The sequence below is a fragment of the Mauremys reevesii genome, unplaced genomic scaffold, assembly GCF_016161935.1.
Source record: "Mauremys reevesii isolate NIE-2019 unplaced genomic scaffold, ASM1616193v1 Contig13, whole genome shotgun sequence".
In the NCBI taxonomy this organism is placed as follows: domain Eukaryota; kingdom Metazoa; phylum Chordata; order Testudines; family Geoemydidae; genus Mauremys; species Mauremys reevesii.
In genome coordinates this window covers 502,836-522,512 of record NW_024100749.1, presented here as the reverse complement: position 1 = coordinate 522,512, position 19,677 = coordinate 502,836, and the positions used below count along the sequence as shown (strand labels likewise).

Genomic DNA, 19,677 nt, shown 5'->3' with positions numbered 1-19,677 from the left:
TGGCCACACCATACAGGATTTAAAGGTGGCCATCCTGCAGCAAAAAAACTTCAGGACCAGACGTCAAAGAGAAACTGCTGAGCTACAGTTCATCTGCAAATTTGACACCATCAGCTCAGGATTGAACAAAGACTGTGAATGGCTCGCCAACAACAAAAGCAGTTTCTCCTCCCTTGGTGTTCACACCTCAACTGCTAGTAGAGGGTGTCACCCTCCCTGATTGAACTAACCTCATTATCTCTAGCCTGATTCTTGCTGGCATATTTATACCTGCCTCTGGAAATTTCCACCACATGCATTCGACGAAGTGGGTATTTACCCACAAAAGCTCATGCTCCCAAACGTCTGTTAGTCTATAAGGTGCCACAGGACTCTTTGCTGCTTTTAATTCTATCATTTTTTTCAACTATTAATTTTCAAAGGTGTAGTGCAGAAGGTGGGTGTATGTGCCCTGCCTTCCAGAGAGAACCAGTCAAGACAATAAGGGGGGAGGGGAGAAAGAGAGAGAGAGCAGCTGCACATGTGTGTAGTTGTGATGTTTATGACACTTGTACATTTGTAACTGAACAACCTAGTCTGACAATTTAATAGTTTATTTTGTGAAGATAAATATTTTGGATTTCTTGAAATTCCACAGTTGAAATACAAATGACGTTATTTAGAGAAGTTAAACTTCACTATAGATTTGAGGGAAAGATAAAAAATGTAAATAATTCCATTTCTACAAATATATTTAGATACTTGTTTTTAAAATAGTGTTTAAATGTAAATTAAAATATTCTTGTATTTACACCTTGTTACAATAATGTTTTCTAAATTAAAATAATCTTTTTTCTTTCATATTTTATATTGAGATTTCACAGGGGTAGAAAATTCTGACCGGAGTGAATGACCCCATCCCCCACCATCTGCTACCCCTGGGGCAGGGGACAGGGAAGGTGGGGGCTGGGGGTTCCCAGGTGTCCGGTTTTCGACTGGAATCTCCAGCTGAAAAGGGAAACTGGCAGCGTCGGGTCAGCACAGAAAGTCCAGTTGTTGCAGTAACTGGCCCCCACCACCGGGAGCAGGAAGAGCAGCAGGGCTGGGAAGGGCCAGTCTGTGCCGCGGGGTCACTGTCAGGGACCGAGATTCCCTCCGGCCTGAGCTGGGACCAGGCAGATTATCAGGGGAGCCGCGTTTGTACCCCCAGCGTTGAGACCAGGACAGAAGAAAGGGCGGAGCGTCCCGGAGAAGGTGTCAGTGAAAGTGAAGAGATGGGACCTGTCAGTCACATTGTAAAACGAGACCTCGCCCGCGTCATAGTCCAGGAAAATCCCCACTCGGCTGGGCCTGACGCTCACGGGGAGGGGGGTCCTGAGGGAGGTGCCGGCCTTGTATTCCCCTTCCTCCAGCCACACAACACAGTATCCATTCCCAGGTGAGAATGTGCTCTCCCCTTTCCTGCTCACAGATTCCCTACAAACCCCCAGTTCCCAGCCTGTCTTGTCTCCCACCTCCACCTCCCAGTAATGCCTCCCGCTCGCGAACCCCTCAGCGCCCAGGACAATGGCATATCTATCAAATCTCTCAGGGTTGTCAGGCAGATCCTGGCGAGTGTCTCCGAGTCTCACACGTTTCTGATCCTCAGACAGGACGAGGTTGGGATGAGCCGTGTCTGGATCCAGAGTCACGTCCACTGGGGAGAGAGTCACAGAGTCAGGGCCGGGGGCAGGGGCTGGTCACTGGGATCAAAGGGAAATTAACTTGCAGCCCCGTTAATCACGGGGGCGGGGGGAGGGGTCGTTGCCTGAGGGGAGTCAGGGCCCCTCTGCCTGTGAGGAGACATTGCGGGAAAAGGGCAGGAGGAGCGGGGGAGGGGTGAGAAGGTGGCAGGGGAGGGGAGGTGACAGACTGATGTTGGGAGAGGAAAGGGGAGGGGGAGGTGACAGGAGCAGGGGAGGGAGGGACATGGGGTGGGGCAGGCATAAGGGCTATGGGGTGATAAGGGAAGGAGGGGCACCAGACAGGGGTGTGAAGGGAAGGGCAGGTTCCAGGGGCTGCAGGGGTGAGGAGGGTGGGCTCCATGGGAGAAGAAGGGGACAGACCCCAGGAGGCTGCGGGGGCAAGGGATGGGGCAGGCACCAGGAGGACAGAGGGTGTGAAGGGCAGGTTCCAGGGGCTGCAGGGGTGGGGAGGGTGGGCACCAGGGCAGAAGAAGGGATGGGCCCCAGGAGGCAGCAGGGAGCAAGGGAAGGGACAGGCACCAGGGGCAGAGGGGTGAGGAATGGGGAGCGCCAATGGGGCAGGGGAAATCAAGGGCAGGGTGAGCTCCCAGGGGTGAGATGATGAGGAGTGAAGAGGTGAAACCATGGGGGGGAGCGAATGAACAGGCATTGGAGCCAAAGGGGCAGAATGGGGGTGAGGGAGGAGGTGAGCAGAAGGGAGGCAGAGAGAGGGGTGTGGAGAAGGGCAGGTCCTAGGGGGGCAGAGGCGTGTGCAGGGAGATGTGGGCACCAGGGGCCCAGGGGCTAGGAGAGGGGGAGGGCAGGGGTGGGGGAGTGCTGAGGTGCGGGGACGGGCTGAGACCAGGGGTCCCAAAGGGGGCGAGGGAAGGGACTTGCACCAGGCAGGGAGAGGGGCCAAAGGAAACAGCAGGCACCAGGGAGGCAGAGGGGGCCAGGGTAGAGCTGGGACTTGGGGCAGAGGAGGAGCTGGCACCAGGGGATTGGAGGGTGGTGAGGGGTGCAGGTGTCACGGAGCCAGAGGGGGAGGGGAGGGTCAGTGGTGACAAATAAGGAGAAGGTGGCATGGGTGATGGTGGCAGAGGGGCGAGAGGAGAGCAGGGTCAGTGGGGCAGAGGGTGGGGAGGGCTGGGCACCAGGAAGGAAGGGGACAAGGGAGGGTCAAGTGTTGGGGGCAGGAGGAGGGAAGGAAGGGGCAGGCAGCAGGAGGGTGCGGGGAGGGAAGGGCAGGTGCCAGGGGATTGAGGGGTTGAGCAGAAGGGCAGGCACAGGGAGGGCAGAGGAGGAGAGGGAGAAGCACCAGGGGCAGAGAGGGGTGAGAGGCAGGGCAGGTGGGTAGAGGAGGTGTTTGGAGAGGGAATTGGGGAGAGGTAGGTGCCAGGGGGTCAGAGTGGGGCTAGAGGAAGGGTGGGCACAGGGAGGGCAGAGGAGGGGAGGGACAAGCACCAGGGGGCAGAGAGGGGTTAGGAGAGGGGTGGGCACAGGGGGGTGAGGGAAGGGGCGGGTGCCAGGGGTCAGAGAAGGAGAGGAGCAGATGCCAGGAAGGCTGAGGAGTAAGAAGGGCAGTGGCAGGCAGCAGAGGAGGGTGAGGGGAGGGGTGGGAGACATGGCACAGAGGAGGGATAGGGGAGAGGTGGTTGCCAGGACATCGCGGGGGGGTGAAGTGATGGGTGGGCTCCAGGGAGCAGATGATGTTTGGGGAGAGTGGCAGATGCCAGGATGGCAGGGGGGGAAGGGAGGGGCTGTTCCAGCGGGGCAGAGATGGGTGGAGGGCAGGGGCATGTGCCAGGGAGGAAACGTGGGAGTAGAGGGGCAGGGGCCCAGGGGAGCAGAAAGGGAATGAGAAGAGCGGGAGGGATGTTGGTGAGGGGTCAGAATAGACGCAGGGTCCAGGGTCCCTCACAGGGGTGGGGGAAGGGTAAGGGAGGGACGGGAGCCAGAGAGGGGGGAGGGAGAGGCAGGGCCCAGGGAATCTCTGTTGCTTTGGGGCCATGTGTGGTTGGTTTCTCGCTCAGAGCAGGTCGGTGCTGTCCCCACACACACTGGGGGTGCAGCACTGCCCCAGGGGGAGCAGCTGGGATTCTCCTTGCTGGTGGGCCCCACCTTCCAGCCAGGAAAACCCCACAGCCAGCCCCTCCCCTCGCCCGGCCCAGCCCCACCCCCACAGGGGCAGTTGTCTGCATTTCAGGGGGAGGGGTATAAATGCGTGCTAATCAGCTGTTGCTAATGAGGCCAGGACAGTGGGGAGGGGAGGGGGCATTTCCCCACTTACTGCCCCCTCCATCTGGGAGAAGCTGCTCCGGGGACCAGTCTCAGTTCACACCTGCGCAGCGCGTCTGCACTAGGGGTTTGCACCGGTGCAGCTACATCCGTGAAAGGAAACCCTGGCAGACATGGCTGAGACACTGCTGTGCCAGGGGCCGTAACCCCTCCCCACACTGGGGTCAGGGCGAGCTCTAACATTTTTGCCACCCCAAGCAAAAAAAAAAAAGAGCGCCGACCCCTCCCCAAGTGTCGGGTCGCGCCGCCCAAGTCCCCACCCCCCAGCGCCGCTCAAGTCCCCGCCCCACCCCCAGCATCACCTGGCCAAACCAAAACCAACAAAAACAAACCCCGATCGCCGCCCCCTCCCAAGGTGCTGCTCCAAGCACGTGCTTGGTAGGCTGGTGCCTGGAGCCGGCCCTCACTGGGGTTATGGAAAATAATTACAGGGTCACTGGAGCAGAGGGGCTGGACTCTGGGCTCCCAGGTGGGGGCCTGACTCACTGGGCTGAAGAGTCATTCTCACCCCCACGCTCTGGCCCAGTGCCCATGGCAGTGTTCAGACACTGGGGGACGTCATCAGACACCTGGAGCCCAGCGGGTCGAGCTCTCATGGCATCACACGGGGGGATGGAACCTGGGGCTCCCAGCTGAGGGCCCAGCCCCTGGGCTAAAGGCTACAAGGGAAGCTGCAGCACCTTTTTCTCTTAATTGAAACTAGTCAGCAAACCCGACATGGATTCACAAATAGTTTCTCTTGACCCGAAATATAATTTTGCAGCAAATAAACTATTTGTCCAAAACATTTCACCCAGCTCCACTGCAAACCTGTCTGAGCAACTTAGGAGCCCCAATCCCAGTGACTTGCAATGAGAGACTGTCAACATCCCCAGGAACGCAGTTACAGGCAGGCCAGGCTCAGGACATCAGCGATGAAACACTCCAGAGCTGCTGTTTAATTTGCCCTTTGCAGACAAATGCCCCCTGGGCCCCTGATCTCACCCCCACAATCAGGCTGAAAATGGAGACTTGGCTCCAGCCTGAACTCTCTGCCCAGAGCCATTTGTCCCATGGACGCTGCTAGCGGCACAGACCCTCTGCAGCTGCACCTGGGCATCTCCCAGAGCGGACAACAGTCACAGAGACCATCTCAGAGCCCCAGGAGCTCAGGTGTCTCCATCTAATGACTGTGCCAGCCACCCCCCTCGCTCCCATTAACCATCCCTGGGACAGACACGCTGGGAACTTTCACACCCGGACCCTGGAGACACTTTGGGTCCTTCTACACAGCCTGCAGAAGTGAGTCTTGGAACAGGGTGGACAGATTCAGGCTCGCAGGGCTCCCTTTTTGGAATTAAAAATAGCCGCAAAGATTTTCAGGTTCTGGCTGGAGCTCAGGCTCTGAAGCCCAGGGTGGAGCTGGATCTGCCCCTCACAGAGCAAGAGGGGACATTGTCTGTGTCCACATCCCCTTCACCCCCTTCCGCGGATGGGGAACAGCAGCCCCAGGGCCCCTCCCTTCACCCCCAGGGCAGGGGAGTGAGAGCCCTCGACCTCCTGGGCAGTGGGGCCTCCCAGCACAGGTTCCTGGGTGAGCGAGAAAGTGTCTCCACACAGAGAGCTCTGCGCACCCGGCAAATAGACACATGTGCCCGTGGATCAGGATCCGGGATGGTGCCCTCCCCAGGAGTGACGGAAGCTCCCTCAAAGTAGAGGGGTCACCCACTCGTGCCAGCCCTTCTCCCCGAGCTCCTGTTCCCGCACCCCTGAACCATCGCTCTCACACTGCCCCTCCTTCCTGAGCCGCTGCCTTCACCCCACCTCTTCCCCAACACCCTGATCCCCTGGTCTCTCCTCTCGGCCCCCTGCCCCAGCGTCGCTCACCCCTACAGCTGGTAAAAGTGGGAGGGAATAGCCCTCCCATTGATAAAAGTGATGGGGCCATGGCCCCCTGACCCCCCTCTTCCAGTGCCCCTTACTCACTCCCCAACCCCAGTAGGAGAGGACCCTTGGGGAAGTGTCAGTGAGTTCGGTGCTGGGAGTACGAATTGGGTTTTACACCCCGGCTGCTGGAGCTCTGTGTATTGAGGGTATAATGAGATAGAGGCCGTGTGAGCCCCTCAGTGTCCTGCCAACGTGGCTCAGCCCTGACATCTGCCGGAGCCTCTCCCTTGGGAGGAATCGTCCCTGCAGCCCATTCAGGCCTTGGCCTCCCTGCGGAGGTGGCCGGTGAGGCTGCTGTTAAAGCGAGTTACAATGTGAGCTCCTGTCCGCTGGGAACTGGACTCTGAGTCTGGGCTGAGATCGGTGACTGGGGAGTGAAAGGCCCCAGCTGCCCTCACTGCCCCCCAAGCCAGCCCAGCACCGCCAGCCATTCAGTGCAATTACAGCGATGCTCTCACTTGGTGACACAGCCAGTGCCCCAGCGGGCAGGGTGAGGGCCTGTACAAGTAGCAATGGGCACAATCTGCAGCAAGGGAGGTTGAGGCTGGAGATGAGGAAACACTTGCTAATTCTCAGGGCCGTGAAGCTCTGGACCTGGCTCCAGGGGAGGTTGTGGGATCCCCGTCACTGGAGGTTTGTAAGAACAGGTTGGACAAATCCCTGCCAGGGATAGTCTAGTCCCTGACCTAGCGTGGGGGGCTGGACTAGGTGACCTCTCGAGGGCCCTTCTGGCCCTGCATTGCTCTGGTTCTAGGTTACAGCAGTTCCTGGGGTTGGGCCCTGGGGGCTCTAAGCCTGGTGAGTGGCAGGTGACAGAGTTAACACTGTTAGTGACCATGGCAGCTGGCAGCTCAGCGTCCCTGCCAGGGGCCTGGGCTGGCATGTGGCTGCATGTACCCGGCTCAGCTGGGTGTTACTGGGCCATGTGGATAGGGCCTAGGCCTGGCACCTGTCCATAGGGTTGCCAGGCGTCTGTTTTTTTATTGGAACGTCAGGTCGAAAAGGGACCCTGGCGGCTCCGGTTGGCACCACCGACTGGGACATTAAAAGTCTGGTCAGTGGCGCAGCGGGGGCCCGGGGCTAAGGCAGGCTCCCTTCCTCCCTAGGTCCGTGCAGCTCCTGGAAGTGGCCACCAATTTACTTCCCTGGAGTTTGAAACTTTTCTAGCAGAACATAACCAAGTGTCAGCCATAGTCAAGCCTCCCTTTGAATACAGGTTGGCTCTGGTGGTGGTGGAAATGTATCACGAGGGCTGGTCCTGTTAGGGGAGTCAGGGGCCAGATTACCTGTGACAGGCCCCTGTAAGGGAGAATGAGACAACCCAGCCCCACCTGGCAGTAATTGAATCCCTGGGTGGCTAGTCGGCAGCGAAACAGCTAATGAGGCTGATAAAGGGTAACCAGGACTCAGCTGAAGAGATCCTAGGGACAGGAAGGTGCTGAGGAGAGGAGCTCAGCAGAGCAAGGGGCCTGGCAGGGGATCCTAGAGCAGTGCTCCCCAAACTGTGGGTTGTGTCCCCCCTAGAGGGTGTGGAGGAACATTTGGGGGGCCTGACGGGGCCTGGACCAGCCCCCATGGGTGGCGGGAAGGGAATGTCACCCAGCCCTGCTTTGACCCCAGCTCCACTCCGTCCCCACCCTCAGCCCCAGCTGCGTCTCCGGCCCCGACTTCAGCCACCCACTCCCAGCCCTGCTCCAGGCTGAGAACCCAGCTGCAGCCCCAGCCCCAAACATGGTTCCGCCCCCAGCTGAAGCCCCCAGCTCCCGGCCCCAACTGCGGGTCCACTCCCAGCCATGGCCCCCAGCTTCTGGCCCCAACTGGAGCCCCGTTCCTGGCAGCAGCTCCCAGGGTGGGGGCGCAAACCAGGTAAGGAAGGGCAGGACCAAAACAGTTTGGCGACCACTGTCCTAGGCAGAGGAGTTCCCCTAAGGGGGAGGAGCTGCCAGAGACGACAATGACAGCAGCAGCTGTAGCAGGACAGAGCCCTGGAGAGCTGCCCCCGGCTGGAGAAAGTGGATGCAGAGAATAAAGACACCGTCTGAAATGACCCCAGCTCCAGGAGCGGGGGCTGGAGTCGTCTGATTCCATGATGGAAACTAATCCAAGCCCGGCTCCGGGAAGGACTGAGGGCTCCTGACTTGAGGACAGTGAGGAGCTGCAGTGAGAGCTGGAGGCTGGAGCAGAGTGAAGGAAAAGATTTTATTTTGGGGTTTACTTGGACTCAGAGTGGACCACAGGACGGGATCTGTTAGACTGTGAGGTGTAATTTAAAGAGTGCTGCAGAGGATAAATTGAGGCAGGAACCTTGCCAAGACACCCTGAAATGTCTGAACGTGGTAACTCAGCCATGGAGGGGTCAGGATGTCAGAGTGACGGCGCCTGGTCAGACACCTGGGCAAGTACCAGCAGGTGGTTGTAAGTAGCAGGCAAACTGCCCAGCACTCAGCGCATCAGCCTCCAACTATCACAGCTCCAAGCCTGTCAGCTGGGCCCATGCGTGTCCTGGGGTCCCAGGCTTTGTCCAGAGCCCCAGGCACAACACAGCTGAATGTCCCAGTAGAATCCACTCACCTATGAATCTCTTCAGCGCTTCCCCCATGTCAAGGGAAATTTTATACACATTCTTCAGGTGAGTAGAAACAGCTTCTGGTTCCTGGAGCTTCACATTCTCATTCCTATGAAGAAAACATCCCATCATCACTCAGCTGCTCTGTGCACACATCATCCCAGAACCACCACCAAGAATATAAGAGCAATGAACATAGAAACACACCTGCTCAATGTGCTTTTCACATCCTGGAAGGAAAAAAAGAGAATCAATGTTCTGTATTAACACAATGTGCATAAACCGGTGTGAGTTTCACTCTGGGCATCAAACTTTCATCTAGAAAATAGATCAACCCTCCCAGGCTTCACTGTTTTGTGGTAAAAACTCCTATGACATTTTGCATTAACACTTGTTTCATTTATGTAGGTGAGACAGGAATTTAGCTAAAGGATTCTCCCTTCTAGGGACCCAACCCATCAGTATCTGTGTTTATCGACTGTGTTGGGTCCAATGTTCTGGAGTTAGAGCAGGGATGGGTTCAGCTCAGTATCAACCTTGTATCATCCATTTAATCTCCCACGGCCTCACTGGGTCTCCATGAGGAGAAATCCCCTCTAACATGAACTGGGATATTTTGGAACTGATGGAGCCCTTAGCCGGATGTTCTGTTTGTCAGTAAACCACAGAACACATTTACTCTAATTGTTGGAATCCAGACCCAGGGATCTGAGTTCTCATTCTGGATTGTGGAGATGAATTTTGATGCTGTCTCACCTTTAGCAGCTCCACAACTGGTTGCTGACACTTCTCCTCTAGCTCTGTGATCAGCTGCTGCAGAGAGGAGCTTTGCTGGGAGAGTTTGGTGACATTTTCCTGTAGTTTCTGCAGAGTCTCCTTCTCCTCCTCCTCCAGGCTCTGCAGAAGCAGCTGCTCCTCCTCTCTCAGCAGTGTGTGCAGTTTGTTAAATTCACCTGCAATCATCTCTCTCCTATTCTTTACTTTCCCCTTGAAATAGAAGAATAGGAAAGGCAGAGAGAAAACGTGAGCCAGATGCTGAGTTACACAGACTGGGCCTCTGTCCATGAAGCAAGGGATTAGATCAGTATCAGGTTTTTAAGGAGATTTACTTCTTTGGGAAACGTATCATAAAGAGTTTGTTTTAGTTCAGAGTCCATATGGCCAGTTCCATAGCGGGGTTGTCTAGGGTGCTTTGTAAAGACGCAGTCTGTTATTGCAGGTGGCATGGGATTAGGGTGACCAGACGTCCCGATTTTATCGGTACTGTCCCGATATTTACTTCATTGTCCTGCATCCCGACCGATGTTCGGTCAGGATGCGAATAGGCAGTTATTTTGCCCCAACAGGCAGAGCCTGGAGGGGGCTCGCGCCCCTGCCCCGACTCCGCCCTCTTCTTCCCCCATTGGATCCCTCCCCAAATCCCACCCCCGGGGGGAAGGAGGCAGAGGCTTTGGTCTCGGTGCCGTGGAAGGGGTGAGGGATGCTGGCTGCGGCTGGGGCTGAGCGCGAGTGGGGCATGGGGCAGAGCAGGAGGGGAGCGTGGGTGGGGCCTTGGGGAGAGGAGGCCTAATGGGGGTGGAGCAGTGGGCAGGGCGATGATCCGGGCGCAGGGGAGGTTCCGGCCCACAGCTGGTACCAAGCCTGTGCAATGGAGCAAACAACCAGAGCAGGTTCATAACCTCATCCCAGAGCTTTACGGCCCCGTCATTCCTGGGAACGCTGCAGGGGGAAGGGCTCAGGGAGGAATAAACCCAGATACCCACCTGCCACTCTGTGGTTTTCTTCTCCTCTGCAGACATCAGAGCCAGGGCCTCTTCCAGCTCCTTCCTCAGAGGGCCCAGGGCTCCCTGGAGTTTCTCCTGCAGGGACATCGTGTGCGATAAACAGCCATTAGTCTGCCTGTCCGATGGCTGGACAGTACTGTCCATATTGGTATTTCACACATGAGCAGTAAATACCCTGGAAGGAGGCAGCAGACTGGGCTCTGCCGGCCCCAAAGGTCTCATGGGAGCAGAGACGCCAGTCTCAGAGCAGGGGCTCTGCTCCCTGCAGACACTCAGGACTTCTCAGAGCCTGTGTCTGAGCTAAAGCTTCACATCACTGAGCACAGGCCAGAGGGGAAACAGCTGGGAAGGTTCTGAACGATCCCTCCTGCCGGTGCCAGTGAAGAGGTTGGGGCAGCACCTCGCTGCTCCGTACCCAGACCCAGGCCAGGAACAAGACCCCACTGTGCTCTCCTCTGTCCAGGCTCCCATGTGGCCTCCCCCAGGCAGCGGCCGAGCACCTGAGCCAGCGCAGTCCCATTAACTGCACAGGGTGAAGCTGAGATGTGGCTGGAGGTCAGTGAGGACCAGGGAACACTCGGTCTGGGGGAATGTGTCACCCATAATTATAACTGCTCCAGAGCTGGAATACCCCAGGGCTCTCTTCCCCTTTGACAGCGTGTGATTCATTCACACAGCACAGCAACGTGCTCCTGCCCCATCAGCCCTGCTCTGTGCAACACCCCTGGCAGCCCCCCAGAGCCGCCTGCTGAGATCTCCCCGTTTCACTTTTTCTCTTTTCTCTGAGCCCTCGAGTTCTCTCCTGCCCTCTGCCCAAGGGCCCAGGCTGCTGCTGTGAGCTCCTGGGGAGCTGTTCGGTGACACCCCTGCGGTGCTGCTGCAGGGAAGCAGGGAGGGAGGGAGCCAGCAGCGGCTAGTGAGAGACAGGAGGCCACAAGTACTCCTGTTTTTTTTAGGAGGCGGAAAAGCAGCCTCTGCATCCAGCAAAACAGCTTCATGGATGAGCCAGGATCAGAATGGGGGAGGGGCAAAGGTGGCTGGATTCTTTGAAGCTCCACCCACAAAATAAGCTCCGCCCACGTGCGTCACTAAAAGGAGACACATGATCTGTTCAAATGGTGCATTGTTCAAAACAGGATGGAGTTGCTGATTGGCTCCAAGGGGCTCCTGGGGCCGGTCTCCCCTCATGGGGCTGGAATGTACCCTTGGGCTCTATGGGCCTTGTCCTCTTTTACTGGGGGGAAATAAGAGGTGGCATCTCCCAAACATCACCCGCTTGTGGCACTGGAAGGAGGCGTCACTGGCAATAAATGGTGCCGAGCTGTAATTCTCCCTCCGCTCTCACAGGGGAACGAAATAATTAACAGTGTTGATATTTAAATGATCAGTTCTCCAGTCTGAAGGTAACACACTCGCATAGACTGGCCTGCAGCTCGTGTGATTTAAACCTCACTGATTGTTAACACCGGCCGTGGTGTAAAAAGTCCCCTTATTTCAGCAGTGGAAGCTGAGTGTGAAAAACATTCAGAATCTCAGAGAAAAGTTTCACACAGCAGGTATCTTTGAAGACTTGATATTCTGATTTTGTTGCCACTGCCAGATCATTCATTTTGTGATAGCATCTCCCATACAATGAAGGCTTTACAGAGCTGAATGATGCATCACACCTGTGACAGACAACTTTCAGTGAAATCAGCCTGTAATTAAAATCCAAAGTTATTACCCATTAAACGTGACAGCAATTCCCTACCTTGTACTCCTGGGCAGCCTCCTTTATGGGAACCACCCTGTGCTCTCTGTGAGCCCGGGACAGATGGCAAACCACACAGACAGAAATTTGATCCTCTTCATAGAACAGTTTCAGAGTCTCCTGGTGTTCCCCACACACCGTCTCCTCTCCTGCTCCCTTTGCTGCCTGTAAACTCAGCCGTTTGACCATTTCTACAACATTTGCCAGCTTCCTGTTCGGCCTGAGGTTTCCCTGTTGCACAGTTTCTCTGCACTGAGGGCAGGAGACGTCTGTATTCGATCCCTCCCAGCACTGGGCGATGCAGGCTCGGCAGAAATGGTGCCCACAGTCTATAATCACCGGGTCCTTAAAATACTCCAGACAGATGGGGCACGTAGCTTCCTCCTGGAGACTTTCCACGGGGTTGTCTGTGGCCATGGTTCCCTCTGGACAGTGTGACAGGGTTAGTCTCACTTTCCTGAACTCAGAAATATGCCCCGCCTGCAGCAGCAGCAATTGGGTGTTTCCCTTCCTGGAACTGACTCAGGCTGTTTGCTGAGCTGGAGCCAGATCACCGGTAATGTTCCAGCCTGGGGGCTTTGGTGAGAAACATCCCAACAAGGCTCTGATCCTGCAATCAGCCCCCTCTGCTGGTGTGTGTGTGGGGAGTCACTGGGGCTTCACATGGACATCAGCTTCCCCTTGTCCTGCTGAGCTGACAGAACTGTGTGTCCAAGGAGTGATATTTAGGCTTGGCAGAATTCATTTGATTTAATATGTAATTTTGACAGATAAGATTAATATTAATTTGTAAGAATGTTTATATATTTATATATTTAAACTTTCACAGTTTCAGTTTTTATCAATATTATTGTTCACAGTTGTGGGAAATTGGGGGGGTTCAGACAATATTTTATTCAGACAATTATTTTATGACAGGTGACACAGAGATTCAAAAAGTTAAAAGGTGTAACTGTTAAAACACAAACTGTCAACATCTCATGTCAAAACATGCAAAGTAAATCTCCTTAAATTAAACTCTAGTAAGTTCTCAAGCAGCATTTTTCATACTGTAGCTATTTGTAAATCTCAGTTCTTATCAATGGAAATATTTTTTCATCGGTTTGTGTGCACAAAGTGAAATCAACATTTGCTGACATCTATCAATAAAATCTAATCCTTCTGAGTCTAGGGATATTCAATTCACAGGCCAAAAACGTGGTCAAACTGAAATCAATGTTTCAAAGGCCTGATTGTGACATACGCTAAGGCAGCTCTGCCTCAGTGTAAAGGAGACGCAGTGTCAAAAGTGTTGCCAACATTGATGATTTTATAATGAATCTCATGAACATAAGAATGGCCAGACTGGGTCAGACCAATGGTCCTTCAAGCCCAGTATCCCGTCTTCCAACAGTGGCCAATGCCAGGTGCCCCAGGGGAAATGAACAGAACAGGTGATCATCGAGTGATCCATCCCTTGTTGCCCATTTCCAGCTTCTAGCAAACAGAACTTAGGGACACACCTAAACAAAGGAAGTTTCTAGTTTTCTTGGATGCAGAAAAAAACTTAAAATGTGACCTGAGTCAGCCTAAAGTGTGAGAATCAGAAGGCAAATAGAAAGAACTCAACATTTATTAGTATTTTTATTTTTTAGTCTCACAAAAGGCATCACATCATTCTGGGGATCCTGACTCATGATTTTCAAAAGTTTGGGGTTGGCAATGCTGTGCCACTGAGAACTCAGGCCTTAAATCCCCATCCCCCATGGAAAACCCCCTAATTTCGTGCCATCATTTATCTAACACAGCAGAGTTAACAGATAGGGAAACAGAGAGGGCGAGGTGTGGGAATGCGCATGGAGCCAGGCTGTGGGCCCAAGCAGCAAATGAGCACAGCCCCCCCTGGAGTAAGGGTGAAGTAAAGGAATCACTCAGAATGCTCATTTTTATATTTAGGTCTTTAGAGCCTTTGCTGGAGAAGCCAGGACTGAAAACCTGAACTGATCACTGCCAAGGCAATATTGCCAGCACCATACAAGCAAAAATCAAGAGGCTGCTGAAGAAAACATGAGGGTTTTTCTTCTAAAAAATTATATTCTGGACTGTTTGTTTGTGAGCAAGCAGGCAGGATTCACTCTGGTCACGTACTCAACCTTTTCTACTCAGCCCAGAGAGCAAGAAACTTACTTTTGTTAAAGTGAGAGCTGAGATTGTCATGTAATCACAGGATTCCAGGAGCTGTGGCATTAAGAGAAACACCAGCTAGTGAAGGAGTCAGTGTGAAATTAGGAAATCTTGCGACAATCCCAATGTGACGTTTTTGTGATTTAATGTGGACAGGAAAGAGCTGCACTCCTAGCTATTGCAGGTCCTTACCTAGCCCCCATCCCTGCACTGTCTGAGCAACTCACAAACTTCCATGTGCTTAAACTCACATACTGCTGTGCAGAGACATCTGTACCTGCCAGCAGTGTGGGGGCAGAGTCAGGGCAGTGCCTTCAGCTGAGGTTACTGAGCATGCTCACTACAAGCCAAGCAGCAAATCAGGGGGGAAGGCACATGGGTTCATTTGTCCCTTTTTCCTCCTCACACAATGTCTCTGCTGCTGTGCGATGTGGAAGGTTGTTACCCCCATTTAGAAGAGGGGTAAGTCAGGCCCAGACAAAATAAATGACTTCTCTGACTTCACACAGAGCAAAACCTGGATCTGTGCAGGTTAACGTTGCACCTTAACTACGGGGCAAACCTTTCCCTCTGCAGCCAGAATCTGAGAGAAGAGGATAAGGAGACGGATGGACATGCCCAGACACAGAGTTTGTCTGATAATCATCTCACTGACCCTCCCCACAGGCACTAGGCCAGTCTGTGCAGAGTCAGGTGATAATGAATGGTGAGATCACCAGTCCCTGATGTGGGCTTTCAGGGGGCTCTGCTACCCCCTGATTGGCTTCCTTTGGTTGGCCCCTGGCATCTAATCAGACCTAGAAGTCAATGCCTTTGGGCTGAGTCTCTAGAGGCAGCCTGAGCCAGGGGTTTTACCCTTCTATACAGGGACGTCTGTTTTCTAGCAAAATCAAGAAAAGAAAAGGAGAAAACTCCAAAGAGGTCCTCCTTGTGCTCACGTACATGAAAGTGAATTCTCTCTCAGTCCTCAAGGAGAGACCTCGAGAAGGAGATGTGCTGAAGCAAAGCCACAGAGATCTCCAAGGTTGCCCCTGTCCTGCACCCCTGTCCTGTCTGGTTGAGGTCAAGATCTCTCTGTGAGATCATCGCCTCCCCACCACCTTTGTCCAATAGGCTGCGGTCCTGCCAAAGGCCCTTGTGATGTCACTGCCACACCCACCCCTCCCCTGCAGTGCCGATGTCCTGCCCCTGTCCAGCCACATTGGATGGTTGAGCTGCTTCCCCTGGATAACCCCATTCAATGACTCTTCATTGTGGGATGACACCCACTACACAGTAGAACACAAGAGGCTCTTCCCCAGGCCACAATCAGGTTTTCATAAGTTAGTAGACTTTATGGCCAGAAGGAACCATTAGAGCATTTAATCTGATCCCCTGCATATCCTAAGGCCTCCTGTATGTCAGAAGAGTGGGGTTTTTCTTTTACTCAAACAGTTTCTAGAAAGGCATCTAGTCTTTATTAGAAGATCTCATGAGATGTGGAAGCCATCATTTCTCTTGGTAGTTTGTTCCAATGATGAATCACCCTCTTACAAATCTGGGTCTTACTGTCATTATACTTTTTCTGATTTCTGCTTCCATCCACAGGGTCTTGTCATGCCTGTCTCTGCTAGATAAAAGAGCCCTTTTTATATTCAACATTTTCTCTCCATGAAGTCAAGCAACTTACCTCTCATTCTTTTTTTGTACATACTAAACAGACTGAGTTTTTTCAATGTCTCATTACAAGGCATCATACCCATCACTCAATTATGAATCTTTGCTGTACCCTCTCCAATTTTTTTAACATAATATTCAAAATGTGGACACAAGAACTGGATTCAACATTCCAAGATCAGTCTCACCAATGCTGGATCACTTCCCTTTCCATACTCACTACTCTATCCATCCAAGAATGGCTTTAACCTTTTTTACCACAGTTTCACATGGACAGGTTATGTTGAGCAGCTCGTCCACTATGGCCCCAAAATCCTTTTTAGGATCACTGCTTTCCAGCGGACTGTCCCCCATTCTGTAGGGTGCCGCCTGACTCCTTTGTGACTGGAAGTATGGGTTTGCCTATGGCTTTATTAAAACCTAATTATTCAGTAAGTATTTTAGAAGAGCTAGCCCCTTAGAGAGAGAATCATGAATTGCTCAAAGACAATGAATGGAGAAAAGCAGCAAGAGCAATCGAACACATGTTTGGTTATGGCTTATTTCCTTGGTCTGAAAAGCGAGTAACAAGGACCTGAGTCTCCTCCCTCACAATAGCCCCATGCTCGCCCAATCAGCACTGAGACTCTGAGAATCAGAAAGCTGAGAGTTCTCACCAGATGTCCCAGGTCACCACCGGAGGGAGGGAGTCACTCTTAGAGCACTATTCCAGCCACATGTCTTTGGGAGGGCCTCCCGCAATGAGAGTTGGAGTGGAACCTCTCCCGCACTGCCCTCCACTCCACATGCACAGACAAGTCCTGGTGGTGAAAGGAGAGCAGGGGGAAAGGACAAAGATGCAAGAGAAGAAGAGAAAGGAGGAAGGGACAGGAAAAGGGAAACAAAAAGGAGAAACCCCAATGTCCCCAGTGATTCTAAGGGACAAAGTCCTAGGATGGAAATAAAATGCTGCCCCCACAATCTAGTGTTTTCCTTTCCTAGAATTCAGCCGGCACCTGATGGATCAGACTGAACAGGTTCCAAACCTCTCGGAGGCTCTTACCTTCTATACAGGGACGTCTGTTTTCTAGCAAAATCAAGAAAAGAAAAGGAGAAAACTCCAAAGAGGGTCCTCCTTGCGCTCACGTACGTGAGAGTGAATTCTCTCTCAGTCCTCAAGGAGAGACCTCGAGAAGGAGACATGCTGAAGCAAAACCACAGGGATCTCCAAGGTTGCCCCTGTCCTGCACCCCTGTCCTGCCTGGCTGATGTCAAGATCTCTCTGTGAGATCATCGCCTCCCCACCACCTTTGTCCAATAGGCTGCGGTCCTGCCAAAGGCCCTTGTGATGTCACTGCCACACCCACCCCTCCCCTGCAGTGCTGATGTCCTGCCCCTGTCCAGCCAGTGGTGAGCTGGAGCCAGTTTGCACCGGTTCCCAGGAACTAGTTGTTAAATTTAGAAGCCTTTTTAGAACCGGTTGTTCCAGGACAACAAGTTCTAAAAAAGCTTCTAAATTTAACAAAAGCTCTGGCAGCTGTCCACCTCGCCCCGGCCCCAGCTCACGTCCCTCTCCTCCCCTGAACGCTCCGCCCTCCTTCTCCTCCCCCTCCCCTGCTTCCCGCAAATCAAATGCTCACAGGAAGCCTGAAACAAGCAGCAGGCAGGTAAGCTGGGGCGGGCGGGTGGGGGGCGTGAGGAGGGCTCCAGGGAGGCATAGCGGGCCCCAGTCTGGCTTCGGCTGAGTGGCTGCCTCTGGCCCTGGCCTGGCCCCGTCTGAGCACCCCAGCTCGGTCCCAGCCAAGCACCCCTGGCTCAGCCTGGGTCCCGGCCGAGTGGCTCCGACCCGGCCCAGCTCAGGCCCCACATCACCGAGCAGCTCCAGCCTGGCCCAGCCCAAGGAGTCGGGCCCCGGGGTGCTGGTCCTGGTCCCGGTCCCGGCCGAGCGGCCCCAGCCCCAGGCAGTGTGGTAAGGGGGCAGGGAGCAGGGAGGGGGTGTTGGAAGAGGGCAGCGGAGTTTGGTGGGTTGTGGGGCGGTGGATAGGGGTTGGGGCGATCAGAGGGCAGGGAACAGGGGGATTGAATAGGGACAAGAGTCCTGGGGGGCAGTCAGGAAGGAGCAGGGGTTGGATGAGGCGGTGGGGGGCAGTCAGGGACAGAGAAAAGGGGTGGTTGGATGGGGTAGGGGTCCCGGGGGGGCATCAGGAATGATAGGAGTGGTTGCATGGGGCGGCAGGGGGCAGTCAGGGGACAGGGAAGGGGGGTGGATGGGTCAGAGGTCACTGGGGGGTGTCAAGGAACATGGGGGGTTGAATGGGGCACGACTCCCCGGGGGGGTTACCCCCTCATTGGGTGAGGAGGGAACCTGTTGTTAATATTTTGGCAGCTCATCACTGTGTCCAGCCACATTGGATGCTTGAGCTGCTTCCCCTGGATCATCCCACTCAATGACGCTTCATTGTGGGGATGACACCAACTACACAGTAGAACATGAGACGCTCTTCCCCATGCTACGCTCAGTTCATAAATTAGCAGACTTTATGGACAGAAGAGACAATTAGAGCATGTAATCTGACACCCTGCATATCACATGCTTTCTGTGTAGCATAGTAGCTAGTTTTTGACTAAACACGTTCCAGAAAGGCATCTAGTCTTCATTAGAAGACATCAAGAAATGGGCAATTTCCACCACTTCCCTTTCTAGTTTGTTCCTTTGGTGGTTCATCCTCACTGTTGAATATTTGTGCCCTATTTCTAATATGAATTGGTCTCTTTCCAGCCACTGGGTCTTGTTATGCTTTTCTCTGCTAGATTAATGAGCCCTTTAATACCCGATATTTTCTCTCCATGAAGTCACTTCAACACTTCAGTGACGTCACCTCCCGATCTTTTTGATAATCTAAACAGGCTGAGCTCTTTCAATAGCTCGCTAGCAGGCATTTTACTCCAGCCCTCATTGCTTTTTGCTGCCCCATCTCCAATATTTCAAAATCTTTTTCAAAGGTGGACGCCAAAACTGGATGCAGTATTCCAGGATCAGTCTTACTGATGGTGTGTCACTCCCTGTGCTACTCACTGCTCTTTTCCTACATCTAATGATGGCGTTAGCCCTGTTCACCACAGCATCACACTGGGTGCTCATGTTGAATGGCTTGCCCAGCATGGCCCCTAAATCCTCTTCACAGTTAGTGCTTTCCTGAATACACTTCCCCATTCTGTAGGTGCAGCCTGCATGCTTTGCTGCTAGGTATAGGACCTTTCATTTGGTTCTTTTCTAACTTGTTTTCTTTGAATGGGTCCAGCTTATCAAGGGAACCTATTGCTCTGTGTCACTGCCCTGTCCTCAGCATTAATTACCACTCTGCTAATATTTTATCACCCACCAATGTTAGCGGCAGTGATTTTATATTGCGTTGCAGTTCATTGATATTTATTTTCAAGAATTAGTCCTTGAGAGCCTCTTCATATCCCTAGTGCCCAGAACCTGCTCCGCAGAGCAGAGCGAGAAAAGGCCGCCCAGCCCAGCTGTTCCATAGGGGCTAAGCAGAGAACACACTTAGGAGCTTGTGTTATCCATAGGTTCTGAACAACAGGTGGGGGTCATCAGCTTACAAAGACACTCTAGACCGGTAGCGTAGACAGGCCCCAAATGTATCTAAGTTCCCGTCTTGCAAAATAGGAGAGAGAAAAAACAGAACCTTGATTAGCTTCATGTTATAGTTGTGGAAACTGAGGCACACAGAAGCAAAGAGATTTGCTCATGGTCAAAAAGCCAGGAATAGAAAATGGCAGATTTGCTGATAGTCAGTCCTGGGCCCTAGCCGTGTTTATCCCGGCCTCTCTGCTTCAGCT

General features: G+C 53.4%; 1 protein-coding gene across 1 annotated transcript; it reads right to left on the bottom strand.

Moving 5' to 3' along the window:
* Positions 1-783: 783 nt before the first annotated feature.
* On the bottom strand, positions 784-12,774 carry LOC120392970 (E3 ubiquitin-protein ligase TRIM39-like). The gene is made up of 6 exons (XM_039517623.1): positions 12,028-12,774; positions 10,257-10,352; positions 9,250-9,480; positions 8,701-8,723; positions 8,499-8,602; positions 784-1,675 (listed from the first exon to the last, which is right to left on the bottom strand). Exons 1-6 carry the CDS (start codon positions 12,442-12,444, stop codon positions 1,116-1,118), a joined length of 1,431 nt encoding a protein of 476 aa, XP_039373557.1. The 5' UTR covers positions 12,445-12,774; the 3' UTR covers positions 784-1,115.
* Between the last annotated feature and the right edge of the window lie 6,903 nt (positions 12,775-19,677).

Bases quoted from the DNA above. Each gene is read 5' to 3' on its own strand.
- LOC120392970 (XM_039517623.1), bottom strand. From the start codon at position 12,444: ATGGCCACAGACAACCCCGTGGAAAGTCTCCAGGAGGAAGCTACGTGC. The intron at 8,724-9,249 runs GTGAGACAGCAT...TTTTCCTTCCAG, and splicing joins CAGTTGTGGAGCTGCTAAAG to GATGTGAAAAGCACATTGAG. The intron at 8,603-8,700 runs GTGTGTTTCTAT...TTTTCTTCATAG, and splicing joins GTGAAAAGCACATTGAGCAG to GAATGAGAATGTGAAGCTCC.